Source organism: Cinclus cinclus, chromosome 8 (genome assembly GCF_963662255.1).
Source record: "Cinclus cinclus chromosome 8, bCinCin1.1, whole genome shotgun sequence".
Classification (NCBI taxonomy): domain Eukaryota; kingdom Metazoa; phylum Chordata; class Aves; order Passeriformes; family Cinclidae; genus Cinclus; species Cinclus cinclus.
Genome location: NC_085053.1, coordinates 25709399 through 25726774, shown reverse-complemented (window position 1 = coordinate 25726774; position 17376 = coordinate 25709399). Strand labels below are relative to the sequence as shown.

The following is a 17376-nucleotide window of genomic DNA, read 5'->3' as shown; positions in this document are numbered from 1 at the left end:
TGGATGTAAGGGACCAATCATTGAAAAATGTAAATATGGAAAAAAGGTGTGGGTTCTGTGTTAAGTAAAAAAAAAATCAAGCTATAAAAATAATTTGTAAAATAGATCAAAGGAATGTTATGGATGAGAAACAACAGAGAGCTGGCTCATGAAGCTCCTTAGAAAGAAAATTCCACTGTTTTGATGTACACCCCTTGCTCTGTTAGTGGGTGTCTGACCTGTGACTTGTTGTTTAATGTGCAGTGGGGTGTGACCAACTAGAAGCAATAAACCACAAAGCTAAATTAAAAGGTAAATTAACATTCTTAACTACTGGAACATAATGGGTGAACTTATATTTAATTTCTCTTTCATACCAAATGGCTTCCTTTGCCCAATCTACTTCTCCTACAGCACCTCCAGTTTCCTTCTTGCCTCTGCAATTCCTCGGAGACACATATGTCCACAAGATGGTACTAGGCTACCAGTAGCCCCTACAACGGCTGGTCAGTGAAGGCTCTTGAATTGCTGCTGCTCAGGTGTCACCAGAGAAGCTCACTCAAAAAAATCTCATTAGTAATGTTTCCTATGTGAGGCATTCTGGCCAAAATACCTGTTTGGTTGTTTTTTTTAATGAAACAAAATCCCAGTAGGAATCAGAGCAGATCATTGCTGTGACTGATGCTCTACACACTCACACCTGTTTTGTACCAGATAGCTTCATTATTGCCTTTGGAGCTACTTCCAATTTAAACTAATAAACTGACTTACAGAAGAGAAGAATGAGGCCATGAATTACAGTAGCTTTGTGAATTTGTGTTTTGACACATTTTAAAAAGAGAAATTTGACCTAATGTATTATAAATACCTCATTTGCTTTAAGCAATTATTGTAATCTATCACATTGATGCAGCAAACACAAACATGCACTACATTTCTCATGCTAAAAATTGTTCAAACAGGCTTGAATAAATTGTTAATACTCTATAAGCTGCTAGTGGAATAGCTCAATGATTAGCTCTTCTCTTCACATGATTCAAACGCATTAGTGACACTGCTGACTAATGACTTGCAAAATTTTTGTTAAAGACACAGGTGCATTTTTAAATGGTAGCCCAGGTCTTAAGTTAATGGCATTTCAGGCTTTGGAACTGAAAAGCTTTGTTACATTGGTAGATGTAAAATTAGTGCTTGGTTTTATTTTTTTTAAAATGACACTCCACATATAATCATGTTAATTCTGTTGCTAAGTTAGATTCAAGTTACTCTTAAAAATATCTTCTCATAATGTGATTACTGGAATACTGTTAATCCTGACTTTATGAACAAGGCTGCGGTGTTAATTAGAGACAGCAAACTGCTTTCTCATCTGCACCGTGCAAATGGAGTGATAAATGAGGCCCCTGAAAGCTTGGAAACCATTTGTCATTACTCATCGGACCACATGTGCTTAGGCAGTAGAAACGGTAAGCAGTCCCTACGAAGGGAGGTGCCCACCTTTAGTATAGCCGGTACTCGTTTCACTAATTTTAATACAATTAAGTGGAGATGACCACATCAGTACGGCCATAATGAAATCCCTCAGTGGGAGACCCGAAGTAATGAGGAGAGCACATAATTTGTGCCTCGAGGCCATTTAAAGGAGTCCGCGTGCTTAATCGGCTTAATAAAATTAATATCATGACTGAGTCTGTCATTTTCGCAGGGCCCACCGAGGGAAGCTCAGGACGTGAGGGCTTGACCCGGTCAGGTCCAGCAGGGTCCAGGCCCGCCTATCCCAGCGAGAGCTCCGGGATGACGAGAGCGGCCGTGCCATGCGCGGGGCTTCCTTTCGGTGCCCGCGGGCCGCCGGGGACCGCGTCCCGCAGGTGTCCCCCCCGGCGCTCCTCCCGGAGGCGGGATGCCGGCGGCGGCCGCGCTCTCCGGGGCCGAGCCGAGCGGGGCCCGCCCAGCGGGGCGCGTCACGGCAGCGGCGCGGCGGGGCGGGGGCGGCGCCGGCCGCAGTCGGCACGGGGCGGGCAGCGAGCAGCGCGCCGGCTGCGCGCACCCCGCACACGGCGCGCTGCCACCGAGGGAGGGAGGGAGGGAGCGAGCGAGCGAGCACCATGTGCCGGCCAGCGCTCGCCCGGCTGCTGCTCCTCCAGCTGCTGCTGCTCAAGCTGCACCTCGGCAAAGGTGGGTCTGGCGCGGCACGGCCGCTCTCCCTCTGCGCCGGGGTCTCCCCGCCTCGGCGCTGCCGGGGAGGGGGCGAGCGTGCTGCCGGCCCGGACACCCCGGGCTCTGCGGCCGTGGGTATCCGCTGGCCCCGGTGCCCTGCGCGGGGTTTGGGACCTGCGGAAGGCCGGGCACGCTCGGGGGTTGCGACCTGCGGGGGCCGGGCACGCTCTTCAGCGGGCGCACGCAGCCCGAGAGCTGGTGACAGGAGCTGCCACCTTTAATCCCTTTCATAGGGGATTTGTGCAGCATCAGAGCAGCGCGGTACCGAGTCTGCAAAGCAGATTTGCTCCGTTCTCCCCCCGCCCTCAACTTTAGTTCGATCAGGTCCTTTTTCCCGGGACGCCGCCGGTGCGTGTTCCGCCCCGCGTCCTCAGGTGTCGGTGCGTTTTGCCCCGGTAACGGATGCGCAGGAAGTCCCAGCATCGCTGCGCTTTATAATTTTTCTTTGTCTGTCGTATTTCGGATTTAACCATCTTCTATTCCCAGGCTCCTTTTCCCTCCGCCGTTAAAACAATGCGGGGAAGCACGGAAATGGCCCCTTTTATCCCTGCACAAAGCAGCTTTGGGATCGCCGCCGTGCTCCTGGAGAGGCGCGTCTCCCCCAGCCCCGCACCGAACCGCTGTGCTCCGGCAAGCCCAGCCCCAGCCCCGCACGGAGCCGCTGTGCCCCGGCGAGCCCAGCCGCAGTCCCCACCCTCGGCCGGCGCCTTGCCCGGGTTGTCCGCGGCCAAGCCAGGCGGCGAGGCGGCCCCGGGATGCCCCCGCCGCCCGGCCGTGGGAGCACGCCCCGCTGACCCACGCGCGGCCCCGTGTCTCGCAGGCGCCGTCAAGGAGTGCGAGGAGGACCAGTTCCAGTGCCGGAACGAGCGGTGCATCCCCGCCATCTGGAAATGCGACGAGGACGACGACTGCTCGGATAACAGCGACGAGGCGGATTGCCGTGAGTATCCGTGCCCCGCGCGGCGGGGCGGGGGCCGGGAAGGGCGCGCTTCCCAGCTGCGCTGCGCCTCTTTTTTATGAATGAATGAATGAAGTCGCGCCGTGCCCGGCCGCGGTGCCGATTGGCTGCCGGGAGCAGCAGATCCGTGACGCGGCGCCGCGGGACAGCGGCTCCTCACTGCCGGGACGCCCGGAGCGCCGTGCGGTACCGCGAGCCCGGCCGCAGCCGTCACCTGGCATCCCTCTGCCACCCCTCTGCCAGTCACCTCGCCTCCAGCAACATCGCTGCTCAGAGCGCCTAAAAGAAACAGCGCAGTGTGTGTCCTCGGGGCAGTTGGGAGCGGTGTTAAACCCTGGAAGAGCCTGTGCTTAGGGCCAGTGACAGGTGCTCATGCAAAACGTTGCTTTACTCGTAACCATCCTACGAGATGTGGGGTGGGTGTGAATCTTGTGTTTAAACATGTTTGCAGTCAGGGTGAGATGGCAGATGAACAAGGAGCGCTGCTTGGCTTGGCAGTGTCAGCCATGTAATTCCTTCATAGTGTAAGGGAAGAGAGAGCAAGATCTATACTTCCAATCCTGAAAAAATGGCACTTGTTCCTTCTCCTGTGGTGTGGCCCTGGTACATATCAGTGGAAGCCCATAAACTCTGCATACTTTGTAGGGTTGTGCTGTTGTAAGTTGGCTCTTATTTTGCTTACAGCTTCTGATAGCTTGGGAGAATTTGTCTCAGCCATGGAGTGTAAGAAGCATCTGTAAAAGAAATTACAGAGCCTAAATCTTGAAGAGCAATATCTTTAATTTGGAGTTCAAAGTTGCAAATATTGTAGCAGGTACCACATCTCTTGAATTATCTCTGTAGAATAATAGGCGTTGAATGTGCGTTCAGTGTGTGAGCTCTTCAAAGCTCACAGACCCAGTGAATATATTGTGAAAAGAAAGGTCACTGGTTATGTGTTTTTCCATATGTGATTTTCCTGTTAACATCTTCATGTGTAAGTCTGTGTCAGATGATATTCAGAGTGAAGTCTAAGTAGATTAGTTTAAGGAGAACAGGGATTCCCAGACTCTTAAATTGTAACAAAACGTTTCCTGTGAGCGCCCCATAGCATTTATTTCTGGTTGCTATTTTTATTCAGAGGACTTGATTGGCTTAATGTATGATTATTTTTATGATCTGGGAAGTTAGCGGCATTAATCGCGGTATAGAAATAGCTTCTACAGGAATTATAATGGCATTATTTAGAGGCAACTTAGATGTGGAATGTTTCAAATTGCAAAAGATTTGGGGAAACCGGGTGTGACTGAGATCTACTGTGGACTCTTGTGTAGCCATAGCTGGGAATGTTTTCTCAGAAGTGTCTGTGTTTCCCAAGAGAGACACTAATCTGTGGAAGCACTGGGAATCTTTAAGCAGGTATATAATGGTGTTCTTGACGCCTTCTATATAAAACCTCTCTGCACTGTGGTACGAGGGCTGGGTGAGCTGCAGGTTACCTGTGGGCAGTGCATTTGCAGCTGCTTTTCAGAGGTTGGGACTGTGGCTGGAGGAGCATCTTGAATGGATTCTGGACCCTGCATTCAACGTGGAAGAGTAGGTTTATGTCCTGAGCTCTCGCCCTGCATGAGTGAGTGGTTCAGTATCTGGGCTGCTTTTTTATTTTCTCCTTTTCCTTACAATCAACCCTGTGAGCATTGTGTCAAAAGGAGAGAGAGTGTAGAACAACATGCCGTTAAACGTCAGCTCAGTGTGGATTGTGCTGTGTTAGAATGCTTATTTGCATCTGATTTAGGTTTATTTCAGAGGGGGTTTATAGTTGTTCGGTTTGGGGGTGGTAAAAATATGTTCCTTACTCTGAGTTTGGCATTTATTAATGATTGGGGATCAGACTACAGAAATTGCTCATGGACTGTTAATTTAGTTCATCTATAGAGAGACTTTGCAGTTGCCTCTTCAAGCACACTGAAAGACAAAAACTGCACTTGTCATGCACATTTTTCTCACTTAAATTGTTCTGAATACAGTTTTATTTTGAAAGTGCATACTGCTTTTCAGCATATGTAATGTTCTACTCACTGGGTGAGAAAATACATTCCATGTTTTTGCTTCTAGATACTACCTCTGTTATCACTGCTGTAATAAAAAGGTATTTATTTAAAAACTATTTTATTCACATATTGCAATAGAAAAAACTGTTCTGGAAAACTCGGTATGCCAGAGTGGTGATGGAGAGGGAAATGAAAATGCAGGTAGCCTGCTGGCAGTGAGTACTGATAAGGACCCTGATAACCTCTGTAATTACTTGATGATTCTTTTTCCCAGAGCTGATAATGTATTTGTAATAGCTCATTGCTGCTTGTGTGTATTCTCCCTTCTTGAAGAGACAGAATGGTCTTTATGTGTGTGAAGAATTGGTTTATGAAACCAATTCCTTGTGCTAGACAGTCTAACACACTGGAAAATTTTGTAACCAAGAGTATCTTAAATAGTTGGAAAGAGTTGATTTTTTTTTTTATTTTTTTGGCAGGACTCTATGGGCTTCCTACTGGAAATCGTCTTTGCTCAAGACTGATTTTTTTTTTGTTGTTGTTTGTTTGTTTGTTTATATTTGTGTCCCCTTTGTGCTGTGTCCTGCACCGTGTCTGTCTGTTTGCCCCCATCCTCCCTGCCCCCAAGATTTGCTGGCATAATGTTTTGGATTCTATGGAGAATGTTCCAGTAATCAAGCTGTATTGCATCCTTGGCATTTGTTTTCCACCAAATAATCCTTTTCTGTTGTGGCTGGTAGTTCAGCTTATCTACCATAGGACTGATGTGTGAGTTAATATAGCAAACGTTGAACCTGAAGTCAGTACTAGTTTTTAAGGTGTGTTAAATTTATCCAGCACAGGGTTTCTGGGCTAGCAAAAGAAAGGTAGCCAAGAAGGCTGCCAGGAAGGGAGGAGATGGTACTCCTTTGTGTGTAGGCACATGACTTCTGTAGTGTTAACAAGAGAGAAGAAGGAGATGCTAATTTGTGTGCATTATAGGAATATGTAAAAATAAAGCAGTAAACAGATTGCCTAAATACGAAGATGCCTTTTTTTCTGTCATGTTTTCAGAAAGTTATACCACTTTGAGGAAAGGAAAATAAAAAGGGAGTAGAGATGTTCATTAAAATGTATCTGTAGAAAGGAAACTAAACTCCAGAGAGAAAAACAGTGGAAGTCACATTGTTTGGATTGCTGGGGAAATCAAGTTGTAAACTATGGAATTAGAAATCTTGAGTTCCTGTTTAAACCTGTGCTAAAACTATTTGTTCTGCTCTATGCAAAAAGATTTGCTTGGGTTCAGTCCAGTCTGTGTAGGCTTGGAAAGACAAAATCCCAATCACAGCTTACAGCTTGCAGTGCCATGATCTGCACTGAATGTGGTCTGTACAATGAGGACAGGGCTCTGGGGCGTTTCTGAACGTGATTTCTATAGATGCATTTTAGTCCTTCCCTGTGATGCATTTTCTTCTTTGGAAATGCTGGAAAGACTCGTATAACCTATTTCAGATAATGCTTGCAGATGCGCAGTTATTTTGTTGTAGTGGTACAGCAGCAACTTTATAAAACATCAAAGCTACTTTTATTGTGGGAAAAATGTCCGTTTTCTGAGGCACAGTGTTTTGGCAAAAGCATTCTTTGCTGAGGTACTCAAAATGTGGTATACTGACTTTTTTCTGTCTCCCTCAGGAAAGGTGGAGACTGCAAAGCCATGTCAGACTAGGGATCTGTGTGCTTTGTGGCACATGACTCAGAATGGAAAATCCTAGAGCGCTGTTCTGAAGGGAGAGTGGCTCTTGGAGGCCTTTTCCCCAGCTTTACAAGTATATTCCTGCTTGCCATTATAGCCAGCAGAAAACAAGGAAGATCTTGCAAAACAGCCAGATACAATATATCTGATGCAAAATAGGAGCTCTTACTTTGATAGTTGTATTTGATTTTATTTTTATCTTGTAATTATGGTTCACGTTATCTTAACCCAGACCTGAGTGTGGGTGAATGAGACTGGAGGACCTCTACTTAAATGTTTCACTGTTGAATAAACACTGAATGTGGAAAAGAGTATAGTTGCAAAAAGCAGTCAGTAGCTTAAGTAGTTTCCTAAAATTAAACACAAGCTGCAGGATCGTTTCAGTTTTGTAATACCTTCCTGCAGGGGAACACAGCCTGCTCCATTTTCCACCTTTGCACCAGCATCCTTTGTGTGATGTTGCTTGCTGGTGAGGACTGATCATAAGGATATTCTAAAAACAGTGTTGAGGCTGCCTCAGGTGTGAGATGCAGTCTGAAGGGAGTTACTGTTTGAAAACTGTTCCCATGTGTCCAGAATGCAGCGTAAACATGTAGTGTCAGCAAACCTCTCCTACCTCAACCCTTGCCTGTCTTGTGGCCACAGAAGGTGGCTGTGTAGCTGAGACACATTTCCTTTGCAATTGGGAGGATGAAGGACTCCTGTTCTTCCACTGCCTTTATGCAGAGAATCTGCAGAGTTTGACTCCTGCTGCCTGTGTGGAAGCCCAGGGGGCAGTCTCATGGTCTCTATGCTTTTCAGTTCAGATTTCGCTAGAGCTGGAATTTGGGAGTAAAAACATATCAAGGAGCCTCTTTGAAAACCAAATTCTGGATGCTCTGCAGAGTTAAGTGTGGTCTGGGTGGCTTTGAAGTGCAGGAGCGTAATGGTGTGCCAGGCTTGTGGGTTTTGGGGTGTGACCGAGTGATCGGTAGGCACTCACAATGCCATGTGTATTCCAGAACTTTTTGTCCTTTGTTATGCATTGCTCCAGTTTTTCTTTCTGTTTTGTACTGAGCCAGTGTCCTGTATGCTGAGTGATTGCTGCCTGCCACTCTGCAGATGCCTGTGCACGTGGAGTTCTAGGGTTCCTCGACATATGCATAGTCATGTGCTCTTGGTTGTGTCAGTGGTAGTCTAATTGTGTTGTGTGGCCAGCTTGCATGCTTATCCCAAAACTGGAAGTGCTAGGAAGACTGGTGTTGAGAGGCAGGATTTGTTTGCTTTTCTGTGTGGCTGCTGTCTGCCTATCCTGGTCTGTACTGGAATCATTTGAACTTAGGCTCAAAACCAGTTTACTGATTTCCTCTGTTCCACAGTGAATGTTTTAATTAATTTATCTTAATTTTTCATTATATTCTTGTTGTTTGCTCTAACTGTCATGTTTTTGATGTCTGGATTATCTTCCCTGGTAGTGTAACCTGCTGCAACATTTATGTAGAAAATCAGGTTTTAAGCACATGCTCTTTTCCATTTCCTTACTTCCTGGCACATTTTCTTGAGTAGTTTTATTTATGGCAGACTGCTTGCCATAAGCTGGTGATTTTCTATCACTCCTGCTCATGGTCTGGGAAAGAAAGAGAGAACTGAGATGGGACAACTGAAAAGGCAGAAGAGAGAACTGGGGTATGTGGGAGAGCCACTGGGGAGGTTATGATTACAGAGGGAAGTGAACTTGTTTTTTTCCAGTACTGCTGTGCTGTAGCAAGAAGGCACAAGAGTTGCTCTAGATACAGTTACAGGAACAAGCTGTGAGCTGAGCTTTCCTGAGGTCAAGGAGAATGGGAGGAGTGAATGTAATTATTAAGTTCAAGAAGGAGATTATGAAAGTGCAGTTGAAACCAACACGACTTGTTTATCAGAGAGATCAGAGCTGCCATTTCAGAAGATATAAGCTTATCCTTAATTTTGAGCCATCCAGAGCATTCTAATGTATAAAGATAAAGAAGCTGTGGCTGCCCCATCCCTGGCAGTGTTCAAGGCCAGGTTGGATGAGGCTCTGAGCAACCTGGTCTAATGAAAGCTGTCCCTGCCCATGACAGGGAATTTGGAGCTCATGGTCTTTAAAGTCCCCTCCAACCCAAAGCATTTTGTGATCCTGTGAAAAGTTGATGCAGACCAGTTCTCTTGTGTCTGTAGTGTTCCAGACGCAGGCTTTGCACAGGTTAGAGATGTGACTTCTGTCTGATTGATGTAAAGAGTGTAAGATACTTCAGATAATTTAATATTAAAAATGTTCAGACGTTTATTCGAATGCAATTATGTGACCAGAGAAACCAAGTGTTATGTGTTGGTGACCACATTTATCTGACACACCTACACTAAGAGATTGCCAGTGCTAGAAATAATAAGTTTTCTTGACTCTATTGTCCATCTAAAGGACCATTAAACACTGTTACAGCTGAAAAATGTCTAACCATTATTGATTCCCTGAGCTGTTTCTAATACAGCAGACACCCAGCTTTTGTTTCTGCTGGCCTTTTCAAGGTCATCAGCTTTTTGAATTTGCTGACAAATCTACCATGTCTTTGGTGTACTTCAGAGACTGATGTTGTGTTTGGGATGCATTTGTGGTAGAATTGATTTGGTGTGAAGTTCTCCTGGTCCTTCTAATGGTGACTTTTTCTTCTCTACAGCTTTCCCATTTTCCTGCAGCTTTTCCCTGGTAATTTCAAAGATGTTCCCAAAGCATTCTGTTGCTCAGTTCTGCTTTTCTGTCACTACACTTTTCTGTGTCTGCCTTATAAAATGCTGTAAGATGTCAATTGTTCTTTCTTGTTTTCCTTTGCCCAGGAAAACAAATCAGTAAGTTGAGTTTGGGTGATGGACATGAAGATTTGGGCTGCTGCTTGTTGTCTTGTGCAGTAGCATGTCCTTGGCAGAACAGGAGTCTGCCTGCTCTGGTGTGCTCTGCTCCCAGTGCAGACAGTTGCTTCCAGCTGAAGGGAAATCCTCATTATTTTATGGTGCATGTGCAGGAAGTGTTGGAAAAGCTGAGTGTAGTTTTTCTAACTCTCTATTTTCCATGAAAATTGTTAATATTAAGATATCCACAAGGGAGGGGAAAAGGGTTAAAGGCCCTGTGATAAAATTAATGCAGATTTTCTGCTCTGTGAAAAATTCTGCCTGAAATGCAAGTGATAAAAATATGATCATACTTTAGAAGTTACAATAGTATTGTAAGCTAGTTGAAAAATAAAACTAAACCCTTCCACATTGAAATATTTTCAAAAGCCAGATTTTAACCTTCAAGAAGCCAGAAGATTTTTAAAGCAGGGTTGTGAGCTCTGTCACTGATAGGCTCTCAGGGTGAGATAGCCCGTTTCTTGCCATAGTCATGATGCCCTGGTAGACTGTGCTTCTGTTCCTGGCAAAGCCCACGACTTTTCTTCCCAGAGCTGTGGCAGATCTGGCAGCCCTGTACCTTTCTCCTCGTGAAGAGGTGAATAAATGGTGTTAGAGCTCTTCTGCTCCAGAGTGACTCAGCTGTACAGAGTCAGCAGCTGAGCCAAGAACAGAAGTGAGGCCCCTGACCTATAGCAGTGCTCAACACACACAGCTGCTCCTTGCAGAGGTACCTGTTGGACAAGTGGAAGGGTTTCAGTTTTTCCTCCAGGTTTCCTGGTTATTTTCAGTCTAAGCTAAGGCCTGGCAGTCAGTCTAACCTCACACTTAATGCCAAGAACAAGTGTTAGAAACTAGAGGAGAACAGGATTTATAGCTGGATTGGAGCAAGGCTTACAAGCCTTTGGGCTGCAGCCATGTAAAGTGAGTTTTATTGCTATTTTTTTTTCTTAGATGTTCTGTTTCTGATACTTCAATATTATTAAATGCATTATTAATATTTATTAAATGCTTGAGAGTATGTGTGGCACTGTACCAGGACGGGAGCAGTCCTGGAAACTGAGGGACTCAGTTTCCATGGCAGCAGGAGCACAGTCCTGTACTTGCAGAACCAGAAGGGTTCTTTTTGGCAACTGCTTTCTGCAGTGTTGTGATTACTTTTTCTTTTTAAAGATGGATATATTATTTAAAATCTAATTCATTAGTGCTGCAGAATCTTGTCTGTCCTGAGTGAGAATTTTGCCCGCTGTAAGTTTCTTTATCTTTTTCTTGAGTTCTAACTTTGTTTTCTGTAGCTTCTGTGGGTGTGATTTCTTTCACTTGCAAAATAGTGAAAGGCGTAAAAGTGTGTTTCAAATTCATTGTAGTAGGTGGAAATTTTCTCTTGATTTTGGTTATGTTACATTGTTGTAGACTTCTTTTCCTTTACAGGTAGAATATAGTATAGATTATTCAATTAAAATAATTGTTGAAGAAACTGGTGTGTACAAATGACAGAAAGCTCTTTACTAGACTGTCCTTCATTTAGATAACTGCTCCAGTTCCAGTTTTTAACTTTGTATTTTATTTTAACTGGCCTTGTTTCATACTTTTTTTCATGCTGCCTTCCTTGACACGCCATGTGTAGTGTGATATACGCTGAGGTGATAACTTTGCTGAATTTCAAGGGGTGAATTAAAATTTTTCTTTGATCCCACATCCTTGTCCTGCTGTGTATTACCCAGGTTTTCTGTCTTTGCCTTCCATGTATAAAGCTAATATGATTAATATTTTTGATGGCTTTTCAGGCTTCTTCTGGTCTTGTTGATCAAGGTGAGTAAGGTTGTAGGCATCTTTCTAAATGTGTTGCACAAGTCTCCTACAATAGATACCAGCTGCTTGGCTTGCTGTTTGAGCAGTGATTGTATATCAGTAAACCCTGCTGGATTTATTGGACATGTAACATCCAGATGTGATGCTACTTTGTGAGATCCAGGGAGTAGTTAAGAGCATGAAAATCAGATGCAGCAGGAGTAGTGAATATAATTCCACTGAGAATAAGAATTTCAGATGTAAATGTACACTGTTCCTGTAGACTTTTCATCCTGAATCACTGTTGCATCTATAGAGCTACTCATAAACAGAGAAATGGCCCAGTTTCTTTGATAGTAAATGTCAGTGTTGACTGATATAGGCCAGGAAATACACCTCCTGCCTCTGTAACTTAGTGCTTCTATTCTTGTTTGTGTGGTTGTGTTACGCTCATTACACACTTGTCATCCCGTGGCTGCTTAGCAGTTCAGCTTTCTATGAATCTTCCCCATACAAGTGGCCTAATATTATCCCAGGAACATGAAAATCCATGCCTGGAGAAGTTACCCTCTGCCCAAGGCTGTAGAGTGTTTCAGCAACTCATTGTGGACATTAGTGACTCATGAAGAAAGTTCCCAGTTTCTTTTTTTCTGGTCCATTATCACATTGTTTTACACAGATAATCGCATTCCTTGGATTAAATGACTGCTCAAGGATTTAGCCTTTGCTTTTGTCATGTACAGTTTGTAAAATATTCAGAAAAACCTCAGTATTGAGACAACTCACTGTTTCAAAATTTTAGTGTTGCATCAAGTGCAAGAAATGTTTCAATTATCTCACTTGTGGTATGTAGTATTGGAGACACAGAAAATGCGGGTGTTTGAGGAGGTGCATAATATTTTTCTGTTCAAAAATGGAGTTTGTTTTTGTACATTCCAAGGTATCCTGAAGCATAGCAGGTGTACAGGCAGACATCACTGCAGCCACTTCTTCAGCTGGCCAAAAGTGCCTGTTGTGAGACTGCACAACAGACTTCTTTTTGCTGAAGAGGCTCTTTCCATTGTGTATGTGTGTCTCTCCAAGCCTCCTTCATCTCCTGCCCACACCTTGCTGTTACCTGAGCACAAACTACTGAAGTAACTTATCACTCATGCACCTGTTCCTCCATAAATTACTAGTAACATATTTTCTGAAAGGAACCAAGATAACAGAGGGAGTTGTTTGCTATTGTTTATTTTATTCCTGTTACTCTTTTCCTTCTTCCTTTCTCATGTAAAACAGCAAAGATACAGTTTAGATTGCACAACTCTGAAGTTTGCACAGGTTGGGCTCGGTACGTGATTTAGGAGGGGTTTACCTACGTGGGCAATGCTCTTTGGCAGATGATAAATAAGGAATTTCAAATGGAACCAATCTCTGCCAGGATCACATTGGTCTGTTGAAATTGCTTTACTTCAAGCTTTTTGCTGGATGATTTCTGTTCACCCTTTTCACAAGAGCTCTTTTAACACAGAAATCTGTCCTGTTTTTTATAAAATAATGTGTTATATGTATTTGCCCAAGGTGCCAGTGCATGTTGATCCTTGAAGGGGATAAATTAGGATTAAGGAGCTGCATTGACAGGTGCTGAAAAGAATCGTATCTGTCTAGTTCTTGACTGCAGGGCCTCTGATCATGGCATGGCACTTCAAAGAGAGTGAGTGTAGAAGAGGGGAGAAATCCTGGGGCACCCTTTTCTAGAAGGAAATTATAAATAATGTACTTAATTTTTCTCCATGGTTGTGGACAAGCATATGCCTGAGCAATATGGAACCTTTCCCAGGCTTGCACACAGCACCTCATTGCCTTGCTCTTCCTTTCAGTCTTTCCCTATGAGTTTGGCCATTAATTTCATGGCTCTGTTTCACAGAGTGCCCATCCTCAACAGCAACGCACAAAGCCTTTGTTAACACCTTCCCTCACTCAGGAATTGCAGGGGACTCTGCAAAGCTTGGCTGAAACCAGCAGGAATTTCTTCACATTGGATTATGCATGCAATCATGTGAATATTGCAAGCCTTTATTTGTGCTAATGCTCGTAGGAAGGATTAATAATTCCTGCATAAATGCTGTACTTCAGCTGGCAAGAAACTACTAAATTCACATTGTCCAGATCTAATTACTTAATTCACAGTATTTTTATGTTTTGAGACTGAAATGCAGGTTGAGGCTGCCAGGGAGACAAGTGTTGGAGATTCCAGATCTGATGGCGAGCTCCACGCCTGCCTACAGTTGATTCCAGTTCAGGGCCATCTTGCACCAGATTGCTGGGCACTGTGAAGTCCCCTGGCAAGCAGTACCCCAGGAGATGTGTGTTCACACAACAAAAGCCATTGCTGTCACTGAACAGTTTTGATCCCCCAGCTTTCAAAGTCAGGACAGGTTCAGCACCATGGGAAATGCTGCATTCCTACAGCACGAGTCAGGCTTGTGCTGGGGATTACAGTCCTTGGTTTACGGGGCTCTTGTCCTGGCAGCTTCATCCCTGCCTGCTCAGTGCACTGGAGGAGTGTTTCAAGAAAACCTGAAACCAAAGTATCGTTTTAGAGGACTGTTTTCTTTCCTCTTCTGAGCAGGCTGGATAGTGTCAGTGAATTGTCCATAATCATAAGGGTTGAACAGTGATCTTTGTTGCTTACCGATTCCTTTTCTGAGCAGTGTTGTGCAGGCTTCATCATCATATCACAGGGTTAATTTTAGAATGCAAAAAAGATGTTTCTCTGACAGTGAAAACCACCGAGGGGGAGGAAGGCAGTCAAGTACAGGACCTAATTTTCCCCCTTCCTACAAGTGTTTTTCCCTTCCTGTGGGGGAGTGTGAGTTTGAATGTGGCATTGGAAACATATTCAGCAAGGGGTTTGGGGCAGAATCTTGCTGTGTTGTTTTTGAAAAGGGTTCTCTCCCTGCTACTTGTTTCTGCTGAAGTCATGTGGGATTAGGTTTCCTGAGAGATAAAAACAAACCTGGTGAGATCTAGAACAACAAATTGGAATTCCCTTAATATAATTTACGGCTGGTTTTTGTGACTATGGTACACCTAAGAGCTGTATCACCTTTTGTGGAGATGGTTGGGAGTGAATTTCCTGTAGATGAAGCATTTTGGTGCATCAGCTTGACCTTTTACATAGAAAAAGGGCATGTGTAAATGTCACTTTTCTATAGTAATCAGTTGGGATTATCTGCCATTGTGTTGGGTTTTTTCCTCTGCTTTTATAATAGCAGAGATTTTTCCAGCAGTTTGACATGTAAGAATGATGGAAGTTTCGCTCTCTTACGCTGGATAAATTCTTGTCAGTAGATGGGAAGGAGATGATTCATACCTGTTAGGACTCTGTGTGTGAGAGAGTTATATTTCTTATTGGCTATGAAGTGGAAGATGGAGGATCTCCTTTCACTCTGAACTGTTAGAATTCAAAATGTTAAATGATGAGTGTCTCGGGATTTGGGGAAGATATTTGCTGTGTGTTCCACTCTAATTAATTGTGATGTTTGGTGGGGGTTCCTTATTGCTTTAATCTGCAGACAGCACTGTTCTCTGATGTTGAAAGTTGAAGAGAGAAAACATCTTGTCTGTGTGAGGGCTCATCCTGATCTTACTGCTGCAGAAGTCTCTGAGGAAATGCTGACTGGGTATTTTAGATTGCTGACTAAATCTTGGCCCTGTAGCTTCAGAGCACAGACCTGACCCTCTCCCTGCTGGCGTAGTTCTGTTGAGATTGACGTCTCTTAGCTGGAAAAGCTGCTGCTGTGGGCCCAGAAAGGCTGAAAGGAGATGGATTTGTGTTATCCATGAGGTCCTGCTGAGAGAAGAGCTCTGGCTAGCCTCACTGAGCACGGGGCTGTGCCCACGTAGCTGTGCTGGACAGGGCTTCTCCACAGGGCCACCCTCACCAGGCAGGCAGAGCTTCACCTCGGGTACATTTTACCTCCTCATGTGAGCCTGTGAAATAATGGTGAGAGGAACACTGTTGGCAGGGGAATATACTGGATAAAACATGAGTTTTCAGTTATATTTCAAGGGAACTTTGTTCCTTCATACTTAGAAACAGTCACAACTGACAATAAGAAACCTTTCCAAACTCAAAAATCAATGCCTTCAGGCCTGTGGTGTTCACAAAATGTTTTCTGCAGCAGTTTTCACCAGGGTATTACCCTGTCTTTCTTTTAGCCTCCAGAAGTGCATAGAGCATCATTGTGGAGCTACAATACAAGTTCTGGCCTTGGACTACTGTTTTGTTCCAAGTGAGGATTAACTACTCTCTAATTCTGTTTTAGGGGTGAAAGTGCAGTTCCATTCCATTCCTGATCTCATGCATCCCCCAGCTACAGTGTTGCGTGAGGAATTGCCATTGGCATGCCATGAAAATAGAAACCTTTCATATTTTATTGACCATTCAGTCTGTCTCCAGTATTTCTTTTGCTTTTGTTTCTCAGAGTCCTGCTGAAGGAAAGATCAATTGCAGGCATATTTTAGTCTGTGATGCTCCTAGTTTTATAATGATCTTGATTTCAATTTGCATACTGTAAAATTGCTCTCTTAGGCTGCTTAGTCTGCATTGACAGCTCTGCTCTTTGGTGGAAGGGGCCAAGCTCACTCCAGTGGATGTGGTATTCTACAGCTAAAGCAAGTTCTTCCTGTGCTAAAACTTCAGGTGTCTATTCTTTCTGGAGCAGAAAGACCTAGAGCTCGTCAGTGTGGTACAGGTGCAGTTTGTAGGTCTGAACTTTGACACAGGGAGTCTGGAAGTGCAGGACATCACAAGGTTAACATGATATCTAAATTCTATGGAGAATCTGTGTGGGGCAGGAAAATCGTCACTGTGGCTTCATCTTTCTGTGCCTCTGGTGTTCTCCCTGCCCTGAACAGCACAGCTACTGAAATTTCTCCAGGCTTGGCTCAGTTTACAGTGTTACCTGTCACAGCAGGAATAGACCCAAGGAAGATGAGCAGTGTTCCTGAGTCCCACAAAATGCAACTACTGCCTGGGTTGAGTATTCGTAGTTAAAACTCCTTGCCCTGCTTGACAATATTGTATTTGTGCCTGAATATGGTTTGGAAAGTCTCAATATTATTGCTTTAATCCATTTGCTTATGAAAAATCTTGAATTTCATGTTCTGGTTTAGATATTGTGCAATATAGTCAACTGACAAAAAAAAAAGCAAAGCAAGACAAGTCCAACCCTGAGCCCTTTGGAGAGGTGATTTTTCCTGCTAAGCTGAAGGCAATTAGATTGCACAGCAGAACTCTTGGTGAGTTCAAAGTGAGTTTATTGTTGCTGTTTGCATACTTGATGAGTCAGTGCAAACCTCTTTAACTCTGTTACATCAGTAATGCAACTTTCATCCTGGTTTTCAGTACCCTTTCTCAGGTAACATTAACAGGATTTGCCTGTAATATATGGGTACTAAAACATTTCCTGTATATTACATTTTTTTGTTTGACTGCAAAACGTGGGCAGGAAGAATTGCCAAATGTGAATAGGAGCTCTCCATCTCTGTTATTGCTGTGCACTTGTTAGTAAGTGTATGAACTTGATGGAGATTTATTTTTATGAACTTTTGTTAGGTTGGCCTTTTGTTCCAACAGCATTATGTCTGACTAAGTGAGTCAAATAAACTGCCTTGGAGTTTTCCAGCATGCTGTCTCCCCTCTAGATGAAGAGCAGATAATTGTGACTCAGTACTACCAAATCTATTCTGTTACAAAGAATTTATAGGCAGGTGGCTGTAGGGTAAATCTGTACTGC

General features: G+C 44.1%; 1 protein-coding gene across 1 annotated transcript in view; it reads left to right on the top strand.

Moving 5' to 3' along the window:
• Positions 1-2084: 2084 nt before the first annotated feature.
• LRP8 (LDL receptor related protein 8) overlaps positions 2085-17376 on the top strand; it is a 167340-nt gene continuing 152048 nt past the window's right edge. Inside the window, exons 1-2 of the mRNA XM_062497017.1 lie at positions 2085-2154; positions 3017-3136. Coding sequence (XP_062353001.1) covers positions 2085-2154; positions 3017-3136 — 190 coding nt within the window. The remainder of the gene's footprint in view (positions 2155-3016; positions 3137-17376) is intronic.